This window comes from Trichechus manatus, unplaced genomic scaffold (genome assembly GCF_000243295.1).
Source record: "Trichechus manatus latirostris isolate Lorelei unplaced genomic scaffold, TriManLat1.0 scaffold00112, whole genome shotgun sequence".
In the NCBI taxonomy this organism is placed as follows: domain Eukaryota; kingdom Metazoa; phylum Chordata; class Mammalia; order Sirenia; family Trichechidae; genus Trichechus; species Trichechus manatus.
Genome location: NW_004444048.1, coordinates 2,983,695 through 3,008,580, shown reverse-complemented (window position 1 = coordinate 3,008,580; position 24,886 = coordinate 2,983,695). Strand labels below are relative to the sequence as shown.

At 37.0% G+C, this 24,886-nt stretch overlaps 1 protein-coding gene across 1 annotated transcript in view; it reads right to left on the bottom strand.

Annotated features, from left to right (window-relative positions):
• IRAG2 (inositol 1,4,5-triphosphate receptor associated 2) overlaps nt 1-23,866 on the bottom strand; it is a 41,721-nt gene extending 17,855 nt beyond the window's left edge. The window contains exons 1-10 of the mRNA XM_004383589.2: nt 23,196-23,866; nt 22,290-22,371; nt 10,808-10,854; nt 10,652-10,716; nt 10,183-10,290; nt 7,820-7,890; nt 3,546-3,603; nt 1,704-1,767; nt 1,590-1,617; nt 1,195-1,335 (exon numbers count right to left, since the gene is read on the bottom strand). Of these exons, the coding sequence (XP_004383646.1) occupies nt 1,195-1,335; nt 1,590-1,617; nt 1,704-1,767; nt 3,546-3,603; nt 7,820-7,890; nt 10,183-10,290; nt 10,652-10,716; nt 10,808-10,854; nt 22,290-22,313 (606 nt within the window). The 5' untranslated portion in view covers nt 22,314-22,371; nt 23,196-23,866. The remainder of the gene's footprint in view (nt 1-1,194; nt 1,336-1,589; nt 1,618-1,703; nt 1,768-3,545; nt 3,604-7,819; nt 7,891-10,182; nt 10,291-10,651; nt 10,717-10,807; nt 10,855-22,289; nt 22,372-23,195) is intronic.
• Nucleotides 23,867-24,886: the final 1,020 nt, after the last annotated feature.

Below are 24,886 nucleotides of genomic sequence, written 5' to 3'. Positions count from 1 at the left end.
TCCATCGGTGACGAGGTGCAATTGGGCTGGCTAGGTGGGTATCCCTTCATTGGCTTATGAATGCTCCTTTCAAATCTGTGCCATTGATACAAGATGATGGCCTCCCCTGATAGAGGACCTTCCTTCTGATTAAGATAGAGACAGAATTAAGAGAAGAGCAGATCTGAAGCAAACAAGCCTGAATTCATTTTTGGCACAACTACTCTTTAGCTCTCTGTAAGCAAACTTCTAAGACTTGTCCAAATCTAAAATGCCATGGATTATAAGAGGCACCATTAATTTGTGTAAAATCAAGAAAGAAAAGGCACTGCCAATAAAACTATAAGGCACCACTGATTGTAATTACATCCTTATTCCAGAAATGTTCATGATTTGCTGTTTCCTCATCTGTCAGATGGAGATGATATCATAGGAGTACTGTGATATTACAGGTAACAGATGTCAAATGCCTGTCACATACTAGGTGCTTAACGAATGGTGGCTACTTCTGAAACAGATATGTAAGAGTTGCTGCCTGGGAGTTGTTAACCAGTTGGCAGGGCCGTCGTCAGAGTTTCTTACTGTAGTTTAAATAACCACTTCCAGTTGGGAAGGGAAGAGCAGATGTTAGTTGTTAGCAAAGCAGAATATGGTTTCTCAGTTTTTATTTTTTCATTCAGAATTAGCCTTCTTACTTTTCCAACCCATTTCTATGTTTATGGTAACTTCACAAGATGGAAGGATAGCAGTAGTTGTTACACTTCTGTGAACCCAGTGACGCAATCCCCTCATTCTTTGCTCAGTATCTTAAGGAGGGTTTGCCCGCCATCTGACAAGACTGAAATTAGTCACCATTCTCTTTCTTCAGTTAATCCTAAATGGGGACTTCTGATTCTCTTCAAAGAAACTTAAAATTGATATTATCTCCTACTACCCAGTTTTCAGCATGATTACTCTACTGCCTGAAATCTTGAAAATCTAGACAGAAGGCAGATGACTCATGTAATCTACTTTGAAAGCATTTTTAGTTCAATTTCTGATGCTCTCCTATTAGTAAATCTTTTACTTTAGCCTGATCCTGGATTCTTACTTTCTATCAATTCACATTTGGCCAGGCGGGGGTTGGTACTAGTCATACAAGTAAACTCATCTGTAATTATGAAAACATTGTTAAAAACATAACCACATAGAGTCCCCAAATATTCTGTTTCTAACCTCTAATAGCTTTAAACAGTTTGTGATTTCCCTCTTCAAATTTTCTTCTGCCAAGTCACGGGACCTCTCTTCCAGCTTCACTCTTTTCTCCAAGGTAAACCAGTCACACTTAAATCCCAAAGATAACCTGAGAAACTCGGCCTGTTGTCAAAATAATGTGGAGGAGGAGAGAAAATTAGATATGGTCAAATATTTCAATTTAATACCAGATTATCCTGAGGCTTTTCTTATCCACTCAGCATCATAACTGTGACCTGCGTAGGCTTTACCTGCACTCTTTCATTGACAAACCAGACAGACATTAAATGTGTGAGACTGCAGAAGTATGAAATGACTAAAGAAGGTGGGTCTGCAACACTCTTTTAATAAAGAAAAAAAAAGTGCTTTAAACTCACCTCTACCTCCTTCTCATTAGCAGAAATGCTGTAGGATAAGACAAAGAATTTAGTTCAAACATAATCCAACAGTAGAGCAAAAAATATTAGCATGCTATGTGAAGAAAAACTTACTTGTCGCTTTGTCTAAAGTTGACCGATTTCACTGTAGTTACAGGAAGAGGAGAAACAGCAGTGTCTATTCAAAGACAATAAAATATTATTTGGATAAAAAGGCTTAACATCTAAAGGCACATTAGATCAAATGTTTTATGCCCTATTCCCGCTAAACAAAAGCATTTCACTGAAATATGTCTAAGACCATAAAGCAAAACCCACAGCCGGCGAGTCGATTCCGACTCATAGTGACAATGTAGGACAGAGTAGAACTGCCCTGTAGAGTTTCCAAGGCTGTAATTTTTATGCAAGCAGACTGCCACATCTTTCTCCAGTTGAGTGGCTTGTGGATTTGAACCACCAACCTTTTGGTTAGCAGGCGAATGCTTTAACCACTGGGCCACCAGGGCTCCTTCATCTAAGACCACATAGCCAGCTACTAACGTGTTTGCTTATATTATTTAATGTAATGTTATGCCATGCCATTGGGATCACAATGGCATTCAAATCACCCACTCATACTTCAACACATGAATAGTCTTTGAAACCTGAGGGTGTCTTAGAATCATGGGAGAGCCCAGTTTGTTCTCTTTGTATTTCAATGTATATTTGGCTTGATCTAATGCTGCTGAATGTACGCCTTCCTCTGGTACCCCGGTCCTTCTCTGGATTAGGACTTTAATGGCAGCAGCAGTAGTAATGGTAGTAGTAGTAATAATAATAATAGTAATAATAACACTGGTAACAATAATAAACATGGCATCGCCATTAATTACAGGTTTAACATACACCAGTGTCAGAACAAGACTCTTTACACATATTAATGATATTCTTCATGATAACTTTGCAAAGAGGACAACATATTAGTTATTAAAAGCATTGGATTTAGAGTTGAAAAGTTTGGTTTAAATTCTAGTTTTGACCCTTATGGCTGTGTGACCTTGGACAAGTCATAACTTCATTAAGCCATCTACAAAATAAGGATGACATTAATTATTTTTATATAGTAGCTAACTTTTATGAGAACTTCTGTGCAAGGCACTTTTCTAAGTGCTTCATATATATTTATTCGATCTTCACTGCAAACGTTATGTGGTGTAGGTACTGTTATCTACATTTCACAGGCTAGAAAACTGAGTCACAGTTTACTTGCCTTATATAGTATTTGAGAGGACTATGCATATAAGGAATTTAGCCTAGTATATAGCACACAGTATATTCTCAATAAAGTGTACCTATTTTTTAAGCCACCATTTCCATTTTGCAGATGAGGAAACTAGGAGTCATCGTAAAGTAACTTCCCAAGGTCATACAGCTTGTCAGAGACTGATCCATGGAGTCTGTGTGACTCCAAAGCCTGAACTCTACCCCTGTTCCATCCTAATGAGGTGGGTTGGAGAGGAAAGCAAATTCGCATCTATTCTTTAAATATTGGTTTATTTATTCTTATGGGATACTGAAAAACAACTCAAAAAAAAAAAAAAAAACACAACGAAACAACTCAAAGTGGAGCTTAGAATTTACTACCAGCACTGGCTTAGTTCTTAATTCACAATACAGCTCGGGTTCTTGCAAGTCCTTTGAGGGTGATAAGAGGGCAGTAGTCAAGGTGGAGGACAGAAAAGAGTTGAATGAATAGGTAGCAGAATAAAATGTTCCTCTGGAGTTTTACAGTCAATGCAGTGTAAATGTAGTTTTTTGATAGTGATATAAATGGAATCAAGAATCAGTCCTATTGGCTGATCTTATCCAGAGATGCAGAATTTGTAGGTCCATATCTTTACTCAGAAAGATTTTACCCATAAAAATAATAGCAGAGAACAAAAGTTCACATGAGGGTTGGAAGAGAACATTCCTTACCTCCTGCAGCACATTCTGTTCTATGCTCTTCCATTGTTTCTGGTTCCTCTTTGGCTTCCTAAAATCATAAAGAGATTTTATTGCTGTACATAGTGTATAAATTCTTCATAACCAATCATTTCCCCACTTCCTGTTCTCTCCTAATCCCGATCTGACAAAAATATTAGGCACTCTACAGTATTTAAGGAACTGTACTAGGGATTAGGAAGAAAACAAGACCCACTCCAGGGGGGTTTCCAATTTAGTTGCAACAAGAAAGAACACAAATATATGAAAAGTGGCAAAAATGATTCAAATTACTACAAAATAATCAGGATCTACTACCAAATATATGAAATACAGATAAATAAGTGCTCTAAAAATGGAGGAGAGAAACACCATAGCTTGAGTAGCAGGGAAAGTCTCTACAGACAAAAAACTTGAGTTTGAGTTTGTTAGAGGGGTAGGATTGTATGGATGAAGAGGCAAAGTGTGGTGTCACATGTGTCTTTCTATATGGGTTGTTGACGAAATTATGGCAAAAACAGCTGCTAAAATTACCGTATTTTTACGCAAATAATGCATGCCTTCTACGTTTGTTTGCTAACCGCGCCCCCCTTCATGAGGTATTTGTGTAAAAATCCAGTATGTTATGTTAGGCTTTTACTCCACATGAATACGATTATTTTTATGATAAGAATTATTCAACATTCTCAAGCTAATGGAGAAATTTAGAAAACTGAAGTTTTCCTACTAAAATATAAAAGTCTAAGAAGACAAATTTCTTGGTAGAGCCATTGATGCTACATCATGTAATTTTTAGACAAAAATTACAGAGTTGTGATAAAAAGTAACAAATGTAGTAGTACACGTAAGCAGTGGATCTTTACCATCTACATTTAAACATTCTCAAATTTTTCAAATCCTCCTTCTATGCCACGACCTCTTCTACCAATGGCATCTTCTTCCTCTCCTGCCCTTCACAGACAAGCTTCTGGGAGGAGTCATCAAAGGTCTGCTCTTCCCAGTTCCTCATTTCCCATTCACACTCAGTTAACTAGTCTATCCCTGTACCTAACACTCCAAGGAAATTGCTTTTATCAGGTTATCAATGAACTCCTTATTGCCAAACCCAGTGAAAAATTTTCAGTTTTTATCTTACTGGACCTCGTGGTAGCATTTAAACTATCTATAAACTCTTTTTTGTAGATTTTTCTTTCACTGGTTTCCCTCTCCTCATCGGCCCCTCCATCACTCCAATAGCTCCTTCTCAGTCTCCTCTGCCTTTTCAATGTCTTATCAGATGCTGTTCATCAAGACTTCACTATGCTCAGTGCTCTCTTCCTATCAGCAAGAGTCCTCAGGAAATCTCAAGCATACGCTTGGTTCTTTGATGATAAATTTCCAATGTAGGTCTGTATCTAAAAGCCTCGTGGGTGAGTTTATAAATATTGGGATGTAGCTATAGACAAAATCTCCTTACAGACTATTGTCATCCTGCATCAGCCTGAAAATTGATTTGTCTCAGCTTATGTTACCTCACAAATTCTCCTCTTCTCCCTCCCCTCATGTTATTCTATTCATCTGTGGTTAAGCCATAAACCTGGGTATTTACCCTTTCCCACACCCTGTTATGAGTCACCATACACTGTGAATTATACCCCCTAAATCTCTCTCAAATTAGTCATTTTCTCTCCTTTCTCACTTAATTCAGATCACCTTCTTCTCTTACTTGAATTATTACAACAGATCCTACTAAGTCTCGCTGCCTCCATTTAACTATGTCTTTCTATTCCATTATTTTTAAAAGTATCTTTATTTCTTTATCTTATATTTTTGAGACAAGAAGGAACTATTTTTTACCGTATGACTCTACCATGAAAGTCCAGAGGACTTGAATTTTCCTCTGTCCATTATTTGCTGAGAGCCTCTACCTTCAGCATGTGTGGCAGCCAACACTATCCTGTCTACACTTCATACTGCAGTCAACGGTGTCATCCTAAATCACATACTGAATCATGCCACTGCCTTCAGGCTGGAATACTGATCGGTAAATTTTTTTCTACCTTCTTGCCCTAAAAGTATTAATGCCATAACCTCGTCTTGAGTTTGCTTGAGTGCGTCTCTGTTTCTTGCAACCAAAATGCATGATTTTTCTAACTAAAAACAATGCTTAGATATTGAGGTGAAAACAACAGTACTCATACATATACACAAAACCCAACACATACAATAGAGAAAGGAACGAATAAACAAGACCTCTGATGACAAAGAATGGAATTGGATCCATAGTCTACAAGTTATTCCAGTAAAGTAACTCATAATAGTGGCAACGACTCCCCCTTTTAAAAAAACAAATTTAACTATTTTTCTATACACAGCTAAACAGTTATCCTTACAATCTTTTCTAGAGATGTGCTACACAACTGTATAACATTCAGTAGGGTTTAATTGGGTCATATCACCTTTTGTATGGCAGGTACTGTGCTAATTGCCGAGTTCTAGCAGTGAACAAGGCAGAACCAGTCTTTGCCATCACAAAATTTATAGTTCAGCAGGCAAGGAAACATTAAACAAGTAAACTTGTGCCAGGGGATCTTTGGAAAATCCAGCCTCCTAAGTCTCATCTTTCTCCCATGGAGCGGCTGGTAGGTTCGAATCACTGACCTTTTGGCTGGTAACTGAGCACTTAATCACTGTGCCACTAGGGCTCCTTATTTTTTACTTACTGACTTAAAAAAAGAAGTGAATATTTATTTTATAGACTGTCAGGGAGAAAAGAAGCCCCCAGTCTTTGAGCAAGAATTTTGCCCAAAATATAACTATATCAAACTAAACAATATTACAATAGGGAACATATAAGATGTTATGGAAATATGTAACAGGGAGGCATAACCTAGTGTTGGATCAGAAGACTCCTTACTAAAAAATTAAGTTCTAGATTAGAAGGGCCACTGAATTGACCAAATCTGACATTGTAGCATGATTTAATAGGTTCATCATTATCTAGCCCCTGCCTAATATTTCTATCTTCTCCACAACAACAGCAGCAGCATATAACACTTATTCTAATCACTTTATGTATATTAATTCATTTAATTCTCCCAATAATCCATTAGGTAGGCACAGTTATTATCCCCATTTTAGAAATGAGGAAACTCTGGTATAGATAGATTAAGTCACTTTCCCCAAAACATAGAGCTTGTAAGTAGTGGAACTAGGATATGAACCATAGATTCTGGCTTCAGGATCTGCTCTTCACCATTATATCATACTCTCTCAAAATATACTGTTTACCGCAACCATGCCAAATTACTTGACCTTCCCTAAGAGAACTGCTGTGCACGTATTCTCAGCCTCCACACATGCTGTTCCCCGTGCCTGGAACACTAGTGACCTAGATTTCTCATAGGAGTTCTTTAACACTCCATTCACCCGGCATCTTCTCCATGATGCCCTCCGTGGCCTCACACCTCAAGCATTTTCCTTTCATATCACTAATTACACTCTGATTACTGAGTAATTATCTGTTTCTTCACCTGATTAAAATAACTTCTTCAAGATAGATATCACTATTTTATTCAACTTTATTATTATTATTTATTAATGTGTTCATTTATTTTAGCAGTCCTCTACTGATAGATATTTAGCCTGTTTCCAGTAAACATCTGATGAATGAATGAATGATTGAACAATCAATCAATGTGGAGTCAGGAGATTCTAGCTCTGACTCTACTGTGTGACCTTAGACAAGTCACAAAGACACTTTGGCCTCAACTTCTTCATCTATAAAATATTGATAAAATTAGATTCTATTGACCTCATAATATTTTAAAAGGATACAATGAGATCATGCTTGTGAGGGTACCTTGCAAACTTAAAGGAACCCTGGTGGCACAGTGGTTAAAGCAATGGACAGCTAATGGAAAGTTGGCGGTTCGAAACCACCAGCAGCTCCGCAGGAGAATGATGTAGCAGTCTGCTTCTGTGGAGATTTAACCCGTGGCCATCAAGTCGATTCGGACTCATGGCAACACTATAGGACAGAGTAGAACTGCCCCATAGGGTTTCCAAGGAGCTGATGGTGGATTCAAACTGCTGACCTTTTGGTTAGCAGCCAAGGTCTTAACCACTGCACCACCAGGGCTCCTCCATAGAGATTTACAACCTTGGAAACCCTATGGAGTTACTATGAGTAGAAATCAAATGGACAGGAGTAAGTTTGCAAACTTAATGGGATAGCTCTACCTTTTTAATATATTATCACTCTTATTAATGTTTGTATATTTTCTTACCAGGTTTAATATGGCTTTGTCCTCACTCATAGAGCCTTGGAGGGGAGTATCGTCATGAGCCAGGCTGGTGCCTATGATAAAAAGGAAACATACTAACAGTTGCGGGAGCAGCAACAAGTAAAAGAAGAAGAAATAATAAGGATGTCAATATGGGCAGGTCAGTAAGGGCAAAGGCCTTAACATGTGAGACAAATTATGTACCACAAAAATTCAAATGTGCCCATTGTCTCAGAATCAGGGAGAGAGTGGCTTAGGTTCACAAGGAAACTAGGCCATGCAAGATTTCTTAACAGAGATGAATGTTTGTATAAATAGCCTTCAAACAGTAGGTTTTGTGCTTTTTAAAGCTGATTCTGCTTTACTAGTGTCATAATAGAAACTGGGTGAAGGAAATAAGAACAATTAGTAGCTTAGTAGCTTTTTATGGCTTGAAAAACAGGTTTTTTAAAAAACTACGTATCAAGGTTGATAACAAAGTATATCCTTCTAACAACATGGCATCTTTCCAAATAAAACGTCATTAAATTAAGAGGAAAAAAAAATCTACTTTTAATTTATGCCGTTTCTTTTTTTAACCTCCTTTCGTTTTTGTGTACTTTATTTATATGGTAGTGTACACAATAATTATTTGCCTCTTCACATGATTCATTGTCCTGAATTAAGTTCAGTGGAGGCACAGAGGTCAGCAACTACAGGTAGTTTTGTTTCTTTCTTTTTAAGAGAAAAATATTTAAAGCATATATTATTATTTTACAATTTATATAGAAATAAGAACAAGATGGTTGCCAGTTTCTTCAGGGATATACAATTTTTCCCCATATAAATTTTATTTTAGTTTTTTTGTTAAATTTTAAGACAGGTAATAGATTCATATGATCCATAAATCAAAAAGTACAGAAATGTTATACATTAAAATTTTTCCTTCCCATCCCTGTTTTCCAGACATCCAGTTTCCCTCCTCATAGACAACGTTATTAATTTTTGTCTAGTCTTACAGAGATAATTTGTGAACACGTACATTTTTCCTATCCTTTTCCATAAATTTTTGCATGCTATACAAAATATTTCATACTTTGCTTTTTTGTTTCTTCAAGAAACAATATTTCTTTTATAACATTCTAAGTTAAAATTTCCCTTACACGTTTTATGCTTGCTTAGTATTCCATTGCATGAATATATACCAAACTCTATTAACCACTCTTCTGTTGATAGATATTAATTGGTTTCAAATACTTTGCTATTACAAACAAGGTTGCAATGAATAAATTTATATATATGTCATTTTTCTATGTGTGTACCTGTATCTATAGGACAAATTCCCAGAAATTGAATTGTTATATCACAATGTATGGACATTTAAAATTTTGAAAGATATTGGCAAATTTTCCCCCATTTTTGTTACAATAATTTACATTCCCTATAACAATGTATGAGAATTTCCTTTTCTCCTAATCCTACTAACACAGAGTATCTTTGTCTATCTGGTAGGTGAAAAATGGTATCTAGCCATGTTTTTTTTAGAAAAAAAATTTCTAATTAGGTGTGAAGTAGAGCATAAAGATACTCTTCAGTTAACCCAGAGAATGAATTCTATTTCTGCAATTTTGCACTTCTTTCGGAGACCTGGTGGTGTATTGGTTAAGAGCTCGGCTGCTAACAAAAAGGTTGGCCATTTGAATCCACGAACTGCTCTTTGGAAACCCTATGGAGCAGTTCCACTCTGTCCTATAGGATCGCTATGAGTTGGAACTGACTTGATGGCAATGGGTTTGGTTTTTGGTTTGATATACAAACGGTAGAAAAGGTACACGTCCCTTGACTGATTTTTTTTTCTTTTGGTGGGGGTTGGGGGTGGGAATGGAAGCCTATGATTCCCATAGTGTCAACTACAGTGGTGTCTCACTGGGAACAGTCAAGGAAAGTACTTTGTTTTCAGAGTCAAGCAGCAGAAAAGGATCTACAAATCATCTAGTTAATTCTCTTGCCCTGAATGGATCAGCCCTAATTGGTCCATTCTTCCAAACTGACGGATTCTAATTATGCTTCTGAGAATTTACTAAGCAGGTGATTCTACAGCTGTGCCATACTGGAGACCCAGTTGTGTCAAATTGACTTTCACCAGAATGAAGTATTGAGGTCCCGTTAATATATATTGTAACGTTTGCTCTATCTAAGGAATTGGGAGAAAAAGAAAGAAAGACTAGTAACACCCCCATAAAGGCCACAGTCACCCTTAGATTTCTTTTCTCCAGACGATAAAATTATTTTATAACATAATATCACTGAGCTACTGAAGATAGTTACTCTAATAGGTTTCCTTCATGTCTTAGACTATACTATACTTGAACCCCTCAACAGCTTACCTTGAGTCTCTATCATGGTAGAAGCTGATCTTGTATCTTCCTCTTTCTCACAGAGCGATCTACAGTCAAGGCCACCAGCAGCCATATTCAAAATTTCTGAGCTAGCATCTATCAACAGGAAGAAACTAACAGTATGAATACTATGCAAAATGAGTATTTGCCTATTTTATTTTCATTCATACACATCTCAACAGGTCACAGAACATCAGGCTTATAGTTATAATACCAATACTCTATTTTTATCAGGAGCCCTGGCTGCTACCCTAAAGGTCTGTGGTTCGAGCCCACCCGCCACTCTGTGGGAGAAAGATATGGCAGTTTGCTTCTGCAAAAGATTTCAGTCTTGACAACCCTATGGGGCAGTTCTACTCTGTCCTACAGTGTCGCTATGAGTCAGAATCAACTCAACAACAATGGGTTTGGTTTGGTTTTTTAAAATTATTTTTATTTCTTTTCCAAACTCACTCACCACTTGAAATTACAGTACTATCTGTGGATGAAGTGTGTCCAGGCACTGGTAGTGTGGGATATTCCCTGCCAAAAGAGTAGAAGAAATATTTTGGAAGATCAGGTTCAAAGAATTCTCTTAAAAATTAAATGAATATGCATACAAATTCAGGCAAACCTGGATTGTGGCAGGTTCTCAGAACACAAGTGTTCAGCACCATTCTCCTTAAGGAAGAGAAAAAATGGAGAGAAAAAGTTCAACAACTTGACATTTTACATTCCAGAGAGGTTGTTTCAAGCAAACATTTTCATACAATTTTAAACGAACCCATATTTACTTTGCTCTTTTAGAGAGGATATGGAAATGGGATGGTATAGGGCATACTGATGTACACACTTCCACAAAGCTGTATTTACCCCCCAAATTCCAATTTTAAGTATATTTATAAGTTTGATATTTAAAGAAAACAAAACCTGATAAATTTTTGGACAAAAATACTAAACTTAAAGGGCAGTTAGTTTCTTTCATGAACTTAAGTCAAGTTTTCTTTAAACAGAACATTCTACATGGGCATAAGACAGCATTTCTATTTATAGAAATATTATTCAACCTAAATCTTTTAACCTGGTGATTTAAATATGGTTTTAGATTCTCTAGCTAAACAAATCATACATTTTAATCTTAACCCATATCTCAAAGATCTGAGGGATAAATCTAAGTCAGCACCTATTATTTGGAGCTCAAAAGGAGCTTAACAAAACTGTGGTCCCAGCCTGCCAGGGCAAGTATCTGAAATCTCATTTAAACCTTTTAGTCTCTACCAGTAATTCCTAATTTGGTGGGAACTTTAGGACTTTGGGGTTGATTAATTCACATCTCTTTCAAATCATTTAGTAGGAGCATAGGTATTTAAACAGTAAGTTTTTCTAATAAGTTTACTTTCATTATCATTATTATTTATTTATAAAATGAAGCTAGTTAAAATTTAATAAATTAAAACTGAAACCATGCTGATATATCAAAAACTTACACAGACAATGCAAGAAAGAAGACATTTAAATATTCCATAATGAAGCATAGATCTCCTTATTAACTGTCACAACCAACAAGTTTCTGTGGAGGGATGCTATATGTCATACAAAGCATATAGAATCTACCCAAGAAAATATTTACCACAGTCATGGAAAGGTAAAGGTTTGACAAGAGTTTGTAGTTACCCAGTACAATAATAGCAGTTTACATTTATGAAGCACATTCAAATGTTCAAAAGCCCAGCAAGAAAAAATTTACTTGTTGCAGGTGAGGAAATTGAGGCCAGGGACCTGAAGTAATTTCCCAAGAGCATTTTGAAGGGTGGATCCAAGTATTCAAACCCAGACCGGAATGAAAACTGTGTTCCCTCCACTCAAAACAGAATCGCCTCTGAGCATACCTTAACTCTAGACCAGGCCACTGGAGAGGCAAAGACGTCCCAATTGGCTTAGGCTAGTAAAAGATGTATATATAAACTTTTAAAATGCTCACCTGAAATGTTCAGAAACATCCACAATCAAACTTATTTTACAGAGCAAGAATTTATAGCCAGTCTGCCTCTATCTCAGTTATATTTGTCAGTCTTCTCTTTCTCATTTCACTTGTCTTTGTTGTAAAAGTCTTCGGGTCAGACCGTACGCGACTAAAGCCCCTCATGACATCATTTTAATTTAATTCAACAAACTTTCCTTAAAGGCCCACTTTGTGCCAGAAACAGTGACAAATGCTGGAGACACACAGCTAAAGCAAAGTCCTCGTCCTAGCACAGCAACCAGGCCAGTCAGGAAGACAAAAATGTCAGTCAAATGCTTTATAACACAACATTCTGCAAATGACCCTCATGCGCACAGAACAGAGTTAACAAACTGGGTGATGTCTGAATCAAATTTTCAAGATTAATTGTACTTTATACCTCGTAGATAGTGAAGAAGAATTCGGGAAGCGTGAGTCCATTTTTTAAATATTTAACTAGGCTGTATTAGTAATTATTATATGCTTATTTAACTATATTGCAATATTTCAATAAGAAATGAAGCTATAAAAATAGGAAAATTGAAATATCCCTCAGTTTCATTAAGTATCATAGTTCATAAAAATCGACAAGAATTGATTCCTTAATAAAACAATATCAGGCCCATTTAACATTCCATAACATAAAAAATCTTTACTATGTGTGAGTTGAAATAACAGTTCTTATTGCACTTAAACTAAAAATCTAACTTTGTCAGAAAAAGATGTCATCTTGTACCTTTGAGGGTCATAGATGTTTGTATTTTAATTTAAGAAGTTTGAAAGAGAAAGCAGTTTTTATTTCCTGTTCCATCAACCCTGTTTCCAATACAGGGGAAACAGGAATGCACCATTTCTGAAAACTTCATTAAAAAAAAAATTCTTATCATTACTTAAATTCAAAATAATAAATACAGCAAAAATATACTTTGCCTCAACTATACTATAAATGATTTGCAATGATTCTGTTTAAACCCTTCTTTTGTCTTATACTTACATGTGAAACATTTTAGTGAAAAATCTTCTGATAAATATAAACCATTTGTTGATTAAACAACTAATAATTCTGTGATTTTTAAGAAACCTCATATATCTAGTAGCCATACCTTGCTGCATTTTTCTTGAACAGTTGCAAAGGAAGCAATTGGATATTACTCCCAAATCATTAATCTTTGTAAATCTGTGATCAGAAAACAAGCCCAATATACAAAAAAATCTCAATTCTAGTTTTTTATTCTTGTAATAAGTAGGACAATATTTTTCCTGCTTATTACAAGAATAACCAGAGTAAAGAAGGAGGTCTTTTTTCATATTTAGTTTTACATATAGGATTACAGTTAATGAAAAGTAGGGATGGGGCCCCTCAGGATGTCTGTGTGAAACAGAGGTTGGGGGAGTAATTTAGAAAAAAACTTTCTACAATTAGGCTCTTTTCTTCCAGCTTCAAAAGTCACCCCTACTCAAACCAGCACCCCAGACCCACAGAAGAACATAACCTGCACACACCACCCATGAGACCTCAGCAGATCATGAGAAAAATAATCTACTGGATATATTTTAAAACCAAGGAAACAAATCAAGAAATTGATTAAGAGCAAGAAAACAAAAGTTCAGACAAGGGACTGACTTACATGTGGAAGGTTGCTCAAGTCAATGAGGCTAACACCTGCCAAGAGCATACAGCAGGAAGACTTCTATTCCTGTCCAAGCTATTCAAATATTAACCTGCATAACATTTACATGAAGAGCCATGGTCCAGCCCATTTTCTTTTGACAGTAAGAGACTAATGTAGGGTGGGGTAGCCAAGGTATTCACATAACAAGGTGAGAGAGATTCTCCCATGGGCTGGGCCAACAAACACAGGCCACACACACACGGCAGTATTGTTTCAATATCCGGGGAGAAAAATATGAAGAACAATAAGAAATAACTTTCAAGGTATTAGTTAGGGCAATTAGTAGACCGAGATCATCTCCAGGGATTCATTTGTATTTTCTCTTCTAGTTAAAATGTCTATTTTACTATAGATTTTATGGTCAGAAACCCCCCCAGGAATAAACATTCATGCTACCAATGTAATCTTTACCACTGGATTTTAGACAATGGTTGCTAATCAAAGAAATATAACTCTCTGAGAAATTATTTTTATTCTATATGTCTTAAATAAAAGGGATCTATATAGATCACTTCATTCTAACTTAAAACAAAATTTTAACTCAGTGTCAGTTTCAATATTCTGAGGAGTGAAACAATGTCGTATTTAACTTTAAAAGATTACAACAGCTGGAACCTAAACAAAACTAAAATTTCCTCACAGGATTTTTTTTTCCTTCAATTTTTAATTAAAAGTATACCACACCCTCATCCTCACATCCAGAGGCACACCTACCACTTTGAGGTTCATTTATAATGCAGTTATCAGTCAACTTCTATGTCCCAATTTTGCAACTGGCAATGTTATTTACTCTCCAAGGTTATTAAGGCTGCACCCACGCACAGCTTGAGAGATCAGGACAGAAAATCTTCCGAGACATTTTAAAATTGATCCTGTCCTTTGCCTCATAAATCAACCCCTCCCAGTTATAGTATATCTTAGACAAAAACGTGTAATAACATGAAAGAGTCCTCAAAGAGATGGTAAGACTTAATATTTGGTACCTGTGACTTTTTGAACCGTCAGAGAAAAAACAGAGAACTTCATCTCCAGGCTCCTCAATCTATTTATCACAAGGTGTTCTCTGAACTTCACACTGCTGATAATTCTGATTCTGGGTGATAGTAACAGCTAACCATTTTTGGAGTGTTTACTATGAACCAAGTACTCTACCTATGTTACAGAGTATCTTGGTGGGGTGTTATAGATTGAATTGTGTCCCCCTAAAATGTGTTGTAAATCCTAACCCCATACTTGTGGTTATAATACTGTTTGGGAATGGGTTTTCTTTGTTATGTTAATGAGAGTTATTAGTGTAGGGTGTGTCTTAAATCAATCTCTTTTGAGATATAAAAGAGCAGAATAAGCAAGCAAGCACAAATGGAGGGAAAGATACATGCCACGTGATCCCCAAAGAATCTAGGAATAGAAGCTGAAAAGACCTTCCCCCAGAGAAGACAGAAGGAGAGAGAGAGGCTTCCCCTAGAGCCAGCAGTCTGAATTTGGACTTCTAGCCTCCTAAACTGTAAAAAAATAAATTTCTGTTCGTTAAAGCTACCCAATTATGGTACCTCTGTTATAACAGGACTAGATAATTAAGACTTGGGGACAGACCTGAGATTGGAGCAAGGCAGAGAAGAGAATCAGTTTAGTTGTCATAGAATTTTTATGAAACTTCTTAATTCTTAGAGTATTTGGGGACACAAGCAGATACCGAACAACATGACCAGTTTTGCAGAAGCCCAGAAAAACCTTGGATAAAACTTGAATTCTGCCACAATTGGTGTTCACACTCAAAGGTGAGGTGAGAACAGTGAATAAGGAGAGAAAGACAAAAGACTGCCATCAGGGACAACTGGGTCCTGGAAATTGCCAGGAGTGAGGAAGAATTCAGAAAGTGTGGGACAAACGAACAGCAGGATCTAAGTATTGATGAGGGCAGTGCTACTGTACCATTTTGTACCATTTTGCATTCCCATCAGAAAATAACAAATGTTGGTGAGGATGTGAGGAAATTAGAACCCTTAGCCATTGCTGGTGAAATGCAAAATAGTATAGTTGGATGTATGGTCTTGGTATCTGCTACAGTATGGATGGAGCTAGAAGACACACTGAGTAAAATAAGTCAATCACAGAAAGACAAATATTTTATGATCTCACTTATATAAAAAGACAAGGAAAGATAAATGTATAGACAACAAAGTTTATTAGTGGTTACCACAGGCAGGAGGGAGGGGTAAGGGGGGGTTAACAGTGATGGAAATATTGCATTGATTACAGGGAGAGGAGTTGCATAGCTGATTGTTATAATCGCTGTTAATAAGTTGTAAAACTGTAAAAAATTGAATTGGCAAAGGTTGTGTGATAGATATATTTACAACAATAACAAAAAAAAAAAAAAAAAAGAGTAGCTGCTGAGACTGCTTATGTACAACCAAAAACTTCACAGGATTTGGTTCTTGGTTTGGAGGTTTAGGGTCAGGGTTTTATGGGACATCCCAGTTAATTGGTCTAATAACATGTTTAGTGTGTCTGTTCTACCTCCCAGTTCGAGGTGTAGTGCCTGGGGTCTTATAAGCTTGCAAGCAGTCGTCCAAAGCACAACAATTGGTCTCTATTTGTCTGGAACAACAGAGGAAGAAGAGTCAGGAATAAAAGGATGTGGAAGGTGTGGCTAATTGCCTTCATGAACAACTGCCTTCTTTGCCATTAGACCAGAAGAACTGGATGGTGCTCAGCTACCATTACTGAACATTTTGATCAAAGATTCCCTAGAAGAATCCTGATCAAAAGGGGGGAAATGCAGGACAGAGTTTCAAATTCTAATGGACTCCAGACTTCCTGGAGCCATGAACTTTGGATGAATCCCTGAAAGTACTGCCCTGAGATAATCTTTAAACCTTAAACCAAAAATATCCCCTATATGGGATCAAATTGATAACAGCAACTTGAAAGATTAGATAGGAACATTAGGGAGCAGTGAATTTATGTTATGGGGGAGGAACAACTTAGAAAAGGACGGTGAGAATAGTTACACAACTCCAAGTATGTAATCAATGTCACCAACTGGTACACGTAGAAACCATTGAACTTTGTATGTTTAACTGTGTATAGTCTCAACAACAACAATAAAATAAAATTATATAAATAATTTTTAAAACAAATAATAGTTTAGCTTAACTAGTAAAAAATGTCTCCTTGAGCATTATGTTCTTTTAAGAACTATCTATATGGGATCAAATTGACAACAGCAACTTGAAACATTAGATAGGAACTTTAGCGGGCAGTAAGTTCATGTTAATAGGGGAGGAATAACTCAGAAAAGGAGGGTGAGAATGGTTGCACAAGTTGAAGAATGTAATCAGCGTCACTGAATTGTACATGTAGAAACTGTTGAATTGGTGTATTTTTTGTTGTGTATATTCTCAACAGTAACAAAATAAATAAAATTAAATAATAATAATAAAAGGCCCTTCTATTCATCAGCAACTGGGGAATCAGGGCCCTGAGATTTGGCTTTCCTCTAAATATGATCTCCTGGGTTTGTTTCCATGGAGTGGTTAGGCCAACACTTAGCTTTTGCAGATATGTATATATGTAATCTGTGCATGTGTGTGTATTTGAATCCTCACAAGAATCCTGCAAAATAATATTTCTGTTTCACAAGTGACACAAGTAAATTCCGAGACGTTAGGCTACCTGTCCAAATTCACTCAGCTAATAAGTAACAGAGCTGTCTTCAAACCCAATGCCTATCCTATGTGGCTAAAAATTCTAAGACATTACTGGGGAAATTTTCAAACAAATACAAAAGTAGACAGAATAGTAAACCCTTTTGTACTCATCATGCAGATTCAACTATTACCAACCTATAGTCAATCTAGTTTCATCTATACCTTTGCCCACTAAACTCACCCTTGCATTATTTTGAAACAAATTCCAGATATCATAACCACCCCGTCCATCAATATTTCAGTATGAATCTCTGAAAGATAAACACTGGAAATATTTTTTTTGCCTCTCTTTTTTCTTTATACCAAGATACTCCAAATAAATGAATTCACTGGGACAATAAAGTAGCTCTGTTCTCTGCAAGAATGTTCCATATTGGGTACCAAATTATTTTACTATGAGATGTAGATAATGATGGAGATTGAGTTCAGTCATTAAGAGTTCCTGGGATACTAATCTTGTTGCAGTCCTTTGTTGATCCAAAGACCCTCTATGAGCGCTGATATTCACTTTTATCTCACATTGTACCCTCTTAAAAAGATGCTATAATATAGCTTCCTCTATGAATGAGGAGTCCCAGGGTGGTGCAAATGGTTAAGCACTGGACTACTAACAAAAAGGTTGGTGGTTCAAACCCACCCAAGAGGTGTCTCAGAAGTAAGGCTTGGCTATCTGCTTCTGAAAGGTCACAGACATGAAAACCCTATAGAATGTGATTCCACTCTGCACACTTGGGGTCGCCATGAGTTGGAATTGACTTGATGGTAACTAAAACAACAGCATGAATGTAGGAGAGGAATAAAAAGTAACTCTTAAGTCCTCAGGGTCACCAGCCCAAAGAAAGGAGTCAGAGAGCTATAGGGCAAAGCTGTCAGTTCAGCAGCCACACTGAGTGCTCACTCTCAATGTTTTAAATAGACCCTGTAGGGAGTACAAAAATAAATAAGTAAATGTTCATTCAACAAATATTAATGGGACAGTTACTGTGCACCAGCATCTATGCTAGGCGCTAGATGCACATTGGTTAACATCAAAATAATGGCAGTGTTTACAATTTAATACAGGAATAAATATAAGAAAACACATAACTTCAAGGCAACTAAAAGAAGGGCATGAACTGATCTTTTCCCCGTGAGTGGGACAGTTGAGAAATGAGGAATCCAAGGCCCAAAAGATACAACTCTTCCAAACAGAGGCAGACGAAGGGAAAAAGCTGATCTCTTTATTCCTAATCCATTAAGATTTTGACCTCAAGAAGGACTGGAGGTCCTTGATGGTTAACATTTTATGCTACCACAAGAAACGTTTTATGGAACAGTTGGTTTTTGAAATGGGCCTTCACAGTCAGATAGAACTTTGAGAAGTGGAGAAGTGTGCAGTGTTCTAGGTTGAAAAACAGCACCAACAGGCTTGTGTGATATATTCTAACAACACACGCTACCTGCTTTGGTTAATGTATGGGGACAACCATCAGGCAGTATGGGGAAATTAGAGTGGCAAGGTAGGTTGCAACTAGATTATAGAGGGACTTGAATACTGGACCAAGTTGTTTGTTCCTAAGACTCTTTAGATCAACAAAAATCCTACATTTTTAAGCCAAGGAGTTAAGAAAATGCCATCATTTTAGGACCCATTGTGACTGAAGCAGAAGACTGCTTCCTTAAAGATTTACAGCTTTGGAAACCTTATGTGGCATTTCTACCCTGCCCTCTAGGGTTACTATGAGTCAGAATCAACTCAAAGGCAATGGATTTGGTTTTTGGTTTGGTGATTGAAAACCCCGTGAAGCACAGTTCTACTCTGACACACATGGGGTTGCCATGAGTCGGAATCAACTTGGCGGTAATACAATTACCATCTTATATTTTCATTTTATGTGTTTATATCTTATTTGTAATTTTTATCTTGTATTTTATTCTAATTCCCCTGTACTGATTACTAATTAGATGCTTAGAAGCATTTTCTAAGGAGAGCTTTCTGTTTCTTTAAGAAGTAAGTGTTGGGGGCAAGAAGGGGTGGGAGACAGGGATTTGTTCAAGAGACAGGAGGGGGTGGAGAGTGGAGCTAATAAGCTGCATAGATTCGTCAGGGGAGCAGAAATCTGGAGTGAGAATGGTGAGGTCTGGTGGATCAGTCACAAAAAGCAGCCAACAGACTAGTTCCTGTAACAATAGAAGAAAGGATACAGAAGGCAGCATGAAAGGCTTCAGGGAAATCATACCATTTTCCCAGGAACATTTGACAAGAGTTTCTACTGTGATCTTTATTAGCTCCTATTTCTTAATGGGTGTCAAGACCATAGACAAAACAACTCAAACCACATATCCTAATGAGGGTGGTTTAGGAGGTCCTTTTTAGGTATGTAAGGCAGCACATTTCTTAGCCAAAAAAAAATACTTGCAAGGTAACAATGAGTGATTGTTATCACTGAAATGTCTAAATCCAGTGTGCTAAGAGGGGTTGTGGAAAGGGCACAACCTTTGGAGCTAGACACACCCAAAGTTGAATCCCAGGTTTGCTACTTGCTAGCTGAGTGATCTTGGGCAAGTTATTTAACCTCCCTGAACTCCAGTTGCCTCAACTTTAAAAAGCAGAGAATACCGACCACTCAAAATTGTGGAGAGGATTAATAAGATGGCATGTGGAAATGCTGTCCTACACAGTACCTGGTACACAACCGATGTTTATTGTTTCCTCCTTTCTGGTGAATTCAGTGCCAGATAAAGGGGAAATTACTAATAACCAAACATCCTGTAAGCTTCCAAGTTCAACTTCCTTTATTAAAATGTTGCTAAATAATAGCAAAATAGATTCATTTCCTTTTTTGTTCCATTTCTTAGCTGCTCAATAGGGTGGATACTAAGGAACAGAAAAATATCAGATATATACACTTAAAAGGAAAAATGATAATAACTCTTACACACTTTACTCAGTAGTAAAAAAGCAAATAACCTAATTTTTAAAATTGGGCAAAGGATCTGAAGAGACATAGCTCCAAAGAAGATATACAAATAGCCAATAAGCACATGAAAAGATTCTCAACATCATTAGTGATTAGGAAAATAAAAATGAGAAATGAAATGCCACTTTACACTCAGTAGGATAGCTATATTGCCAGTTGGCAGTATAGCTATCCTAGTGGGTGTAAGTGCTGGCAAAGATGTAGCGAAATTGAAACCCTCATACGTTGCTGGTGGGAAGGTAAAATTGTGCAACCACTTTGAAAATCAGTTGGGCAGTTTCTCAAAATGTTAAACATAGAGTTACCATACAACACAGCAATTCTACTCCCAGATATACACCCAAAAGAACAGAAAACCTATGTCTACACAAACACTCGTACACAAATGTTCATAGCAGCATTTTTTCATAATAGCCAAAAAGTAAAAACAACTCAAATGTCTGTCAGTTGATAAATGAACAACCAACATGTGGTATATCCATGTAATGGAACAGTATTTGGCCATAAAAAGAAATGAAGCCCTGATAAAAGTAATTATTGTCACTGAATTGTACATGTGAAAAATGTTGAAATGGCAAATTTTTTGTTATCATATAGTCACCACGATAAAAAAATTTAAACAAAAATAAATGAAGTAATGTTCATGGCAGCACTATCCACAATAGCCAAAAGGTGGAAACATCCTAAATGTCTATCAGCAGATGAATGGATAAACAAAATGTGGTACTTATACGCAATGGAATATTACCCAGTCATAAAGAGAAAGGAAGTCCTGATATATCCTACAACATGGAGGAACCTTGAAAACAGTATGATAGCCGAAAAAACCCAGTCACAAGACACCACATATCATATGATTCCTTTTATATGGACTGTTCAGAATAGGCAAATCTAGAGAGACAGAAAATAGACTCATGGTTACTGGGGGGAGAGGAAGTTATAGAAAATGGGGAGTGACTGCTAATAGGTACAGGGTTTCTTTCTGGGGTGATGAAAATGTTCTAAACCTGGTCGTGGTGATGGTTGCACAACTCTGTAAATATACCAAAAATCACTGAATTGTACAATTGAAATTGATGAATTGTTTGGTGTGTGAATTTTATCTCAATAAAGCTGTTACAACAAAAAAGAAAAGAAAAAGGAAGAATCATAGCTTGGTAGATCCTGAAACAGAATTGTCTGCTCTGTTTGATTGAGAAGACCACGGAGCTCATGCTCAGGCTACCGACTGAGGAAGAGCTGATTGCAAGATGCTCCAGCCACATCTCAATGGCCTGAGGAGTTTCCTTAAGTGACCTTCTCAGCCATTCAGTGCTACTCTCTCTCCTCTTTGATAGAGAAGTACTATTTGCACCTGACTGTGGCATAGGATTCTTTTCAGGTATTGCCCTATTTTGTGGCCTCTTGCAAAGGGGAGCCCCTTAGAGATTATCTACCCTTGACCTCAGTTCTTAGGGATGTAATGAGATCAGAGACTTCTTAAAGTCATTACTCAACTTAAACCTTAAACCAGCCTGCCTCTCAAATACATACAGCACACTTCATCAAAATTTCCATTTGGTTACACATATCCCAGAGTTTATACTATAGAAGGGGTAGAAAGTCCTCCAAATGACTGAGTTTTAATTTCCTGCCATCAAAGGCTGATACTTCTCATGCATTTGACTTATACTTGCCATAAGAGTGTCCTTAATACTTTAGAAAAAGAATACCCGTAGAAGGATATGGCAGTACTAAAAATGAAATTGAAACCCAGTACAATACTCACTTTCATGCTTACGTCATCAGTCATCCTGAAGTAACCTGAAAGATCTGCTCCTGGGTGGGGGCCACCTGTGGGGCCTGGGCACCTGGCAGTAGAAGGTAGAGTTACTGACTGCAGAGTAAAACTGAAAATTTATCCCAGATATAGGGAACTTGTTTTTTTTTTTTTTTTTTTAAAGCAGATTCCAAACTATAAGTTTTTCCCTTCTCAGTTTTACTAAATTTCTAATTAAGTTCATGACTTAAATAAGACACCATTAAAGAGAACTCCCACCTCCCTCAGGGAGAGGTTACACATCACAGAGAGGCCAGCCAAACATGAAAATGAAGAATTTGCAATTCAAAGTCTGGCTTCCTCACCCTCAACACAGAAAGGAAATTTCTTTTGGGTAGATAGTGCCCACAAACTCAGCTGACATTCCTGAACTTTCCTAGGGATGGTCAGTCAGTGCACTTAAAAAGGCCGGTAAGCACACAGGAGCATCAGGAGTAGGTGGGTGTGGGGACAGGGATAGGCTCCCAAAGACTTGTTAATCTTCTCAAGGAATAGAAATATGATCAAAATCTACATGACTGAAAAACAATCAAACAAACAAGAAAAAACCTAAGTTACCTGGCAATATGTAGTATATTTCTGGAAACTGGGAGACATTTAGGTAGCCTAATTTGTCTTTCAAATGTTAGAATGGATATTATGAAATTAAAACAAAACAAGAAAACTACACTTGAAGAAAACTATTGAGATGTTTTTGTTTTAAAATTGTTAATTTGCAGAAAGTTAAAGAAGTTCCACAAATAAAGAAAACATGTTACGATGTCAGGATATTAAAATCACTGATTAAAATGTTAAACTATGGGATTAGGCCACTTGTGAAGAATAGGATGAATAAATTTTGCTTTTTTGTCTTACTTTTGTCCTCTTGTCACATCCAAAGCATCATCCTTTATTTCTGCATATTTTGGCCTTTCACATGAAGCATGGATTCGGTTGGCTACATATGAGAAAAGTGTCAATCCCAGTCTTGGATTCCCTGTAAGGCTGTCCAGATGTAAGGCATCTGCAGAACAGGTAAGAATAAAAGAAGAGATTAATTTCTGGTTTAAATCATATTAAAGCATAAATTCTTCTCCTCTTGAGAGATTGGCCATTTCTGAAAAAAGCAAAGGTGAGTCCAATTACATTAACATTTTAACATAAATTCTTGAATAGCTAGTTACATGGGATGGAAATACCAAATTAAAAAAAAAAAAAAAAGGAACAGAAAAACCCTTGCCTACTAAGCAACTAGAGGGGTTAGCAAACTACAGCCCATGAGCCAAACATAGCTAGCCTCCCGTTTTCATTAGTAACATTTGTTGGAACACAGGCACACTCATTTGTTTACATATTGTCCCTGGCTGCTTTGGTGCTATAGCCACAGAGTAGATAGAACAGAGACTATATGACCCCTAAGGCCTGAAATATATACTACCTGGCCCTTTACAGAAAGTTTACCAACTCCTAAAAAGAAAAGGGTTAGGCAGCATGATTATCCAAAAAAAACAAAAAACTCATTGCCATCAAGTTGGTTCCAACTCATAGCGACCCTGTAGGACAGAGTAGAACTGCACCATAGGGTTTCCAAGGAGCACCTGGTGGATTCAAACTGCCAACTTTTTGGTTAGCAGCCGAACTCTTAACCACTATGCCACCAGGGTTTCCAGGTAGCATGATTAGAGCCCATCAAAGACTACTGCAGGAAATAAGGTGCAGTAACATTCTATTTCTTCTGGAAAACCATCTTGTTATGTGTATTCTTGTCTAGTAAGCAGCAGAGTTTAATGGAAAGAACATTGGCTTTGGAGTCAATCAGCTAAATTAGTTCAAATCCTGGCTCTGCCACATACCAGATGTGTGATCTTGAATAAATAACTAAACCACTCTGAGCCTCAGCTTCTTTACCTATAACGTGACACATGATCTTGGGCAAATTATTAACTCTGTGTTCCTCTGTCTCCTCATCTTTAAAATGGGAATTACATTACTACCTCACAGGGATGTGGTGAGGATTAAATGAGTTAATAGATAGGTTAAGAGAATAGAACTGAGCCTGGCACATAGCAAGCACTCTTTAGGTGTTGTCATTGGTGTGTTTTGATTATCACTGAGTTACTGTGAATAAAGTAATACCTAAAAAGCACTAGTCTATGGTCTGGCACAAAATAGCCACTTCATAAATGACAGTTGTTTTCCTTCTCTAGTTTAAATGATTGCAAATCACTCTTTTATTTTTATTCCTTCTGTGATGTGTTATGTGTCAACTTGGCTAGGCCATGATTCTCAGTATTATGTAATTATCCTTCATTTTGTGATCTGATGTAGTTATCTTCCATTTTTGTGACCTGATGTAATTATCTTTCTTTTTGTGATCTGATGTAAGTATCCTCTATTTTGTGATCTCCTGTAAGTGACACAATGTAATCACTTTTGAGATGTGATCTGATGTGATCAGCCAATCAGTTGTAAGGGGAGTTTCTTTGAGGGTATGACCTGCACCCAATATATATATATGGATGTTCTGGAAAAGCTCGCTCGCTCTGGATCCTACGTCTGGCTCATCA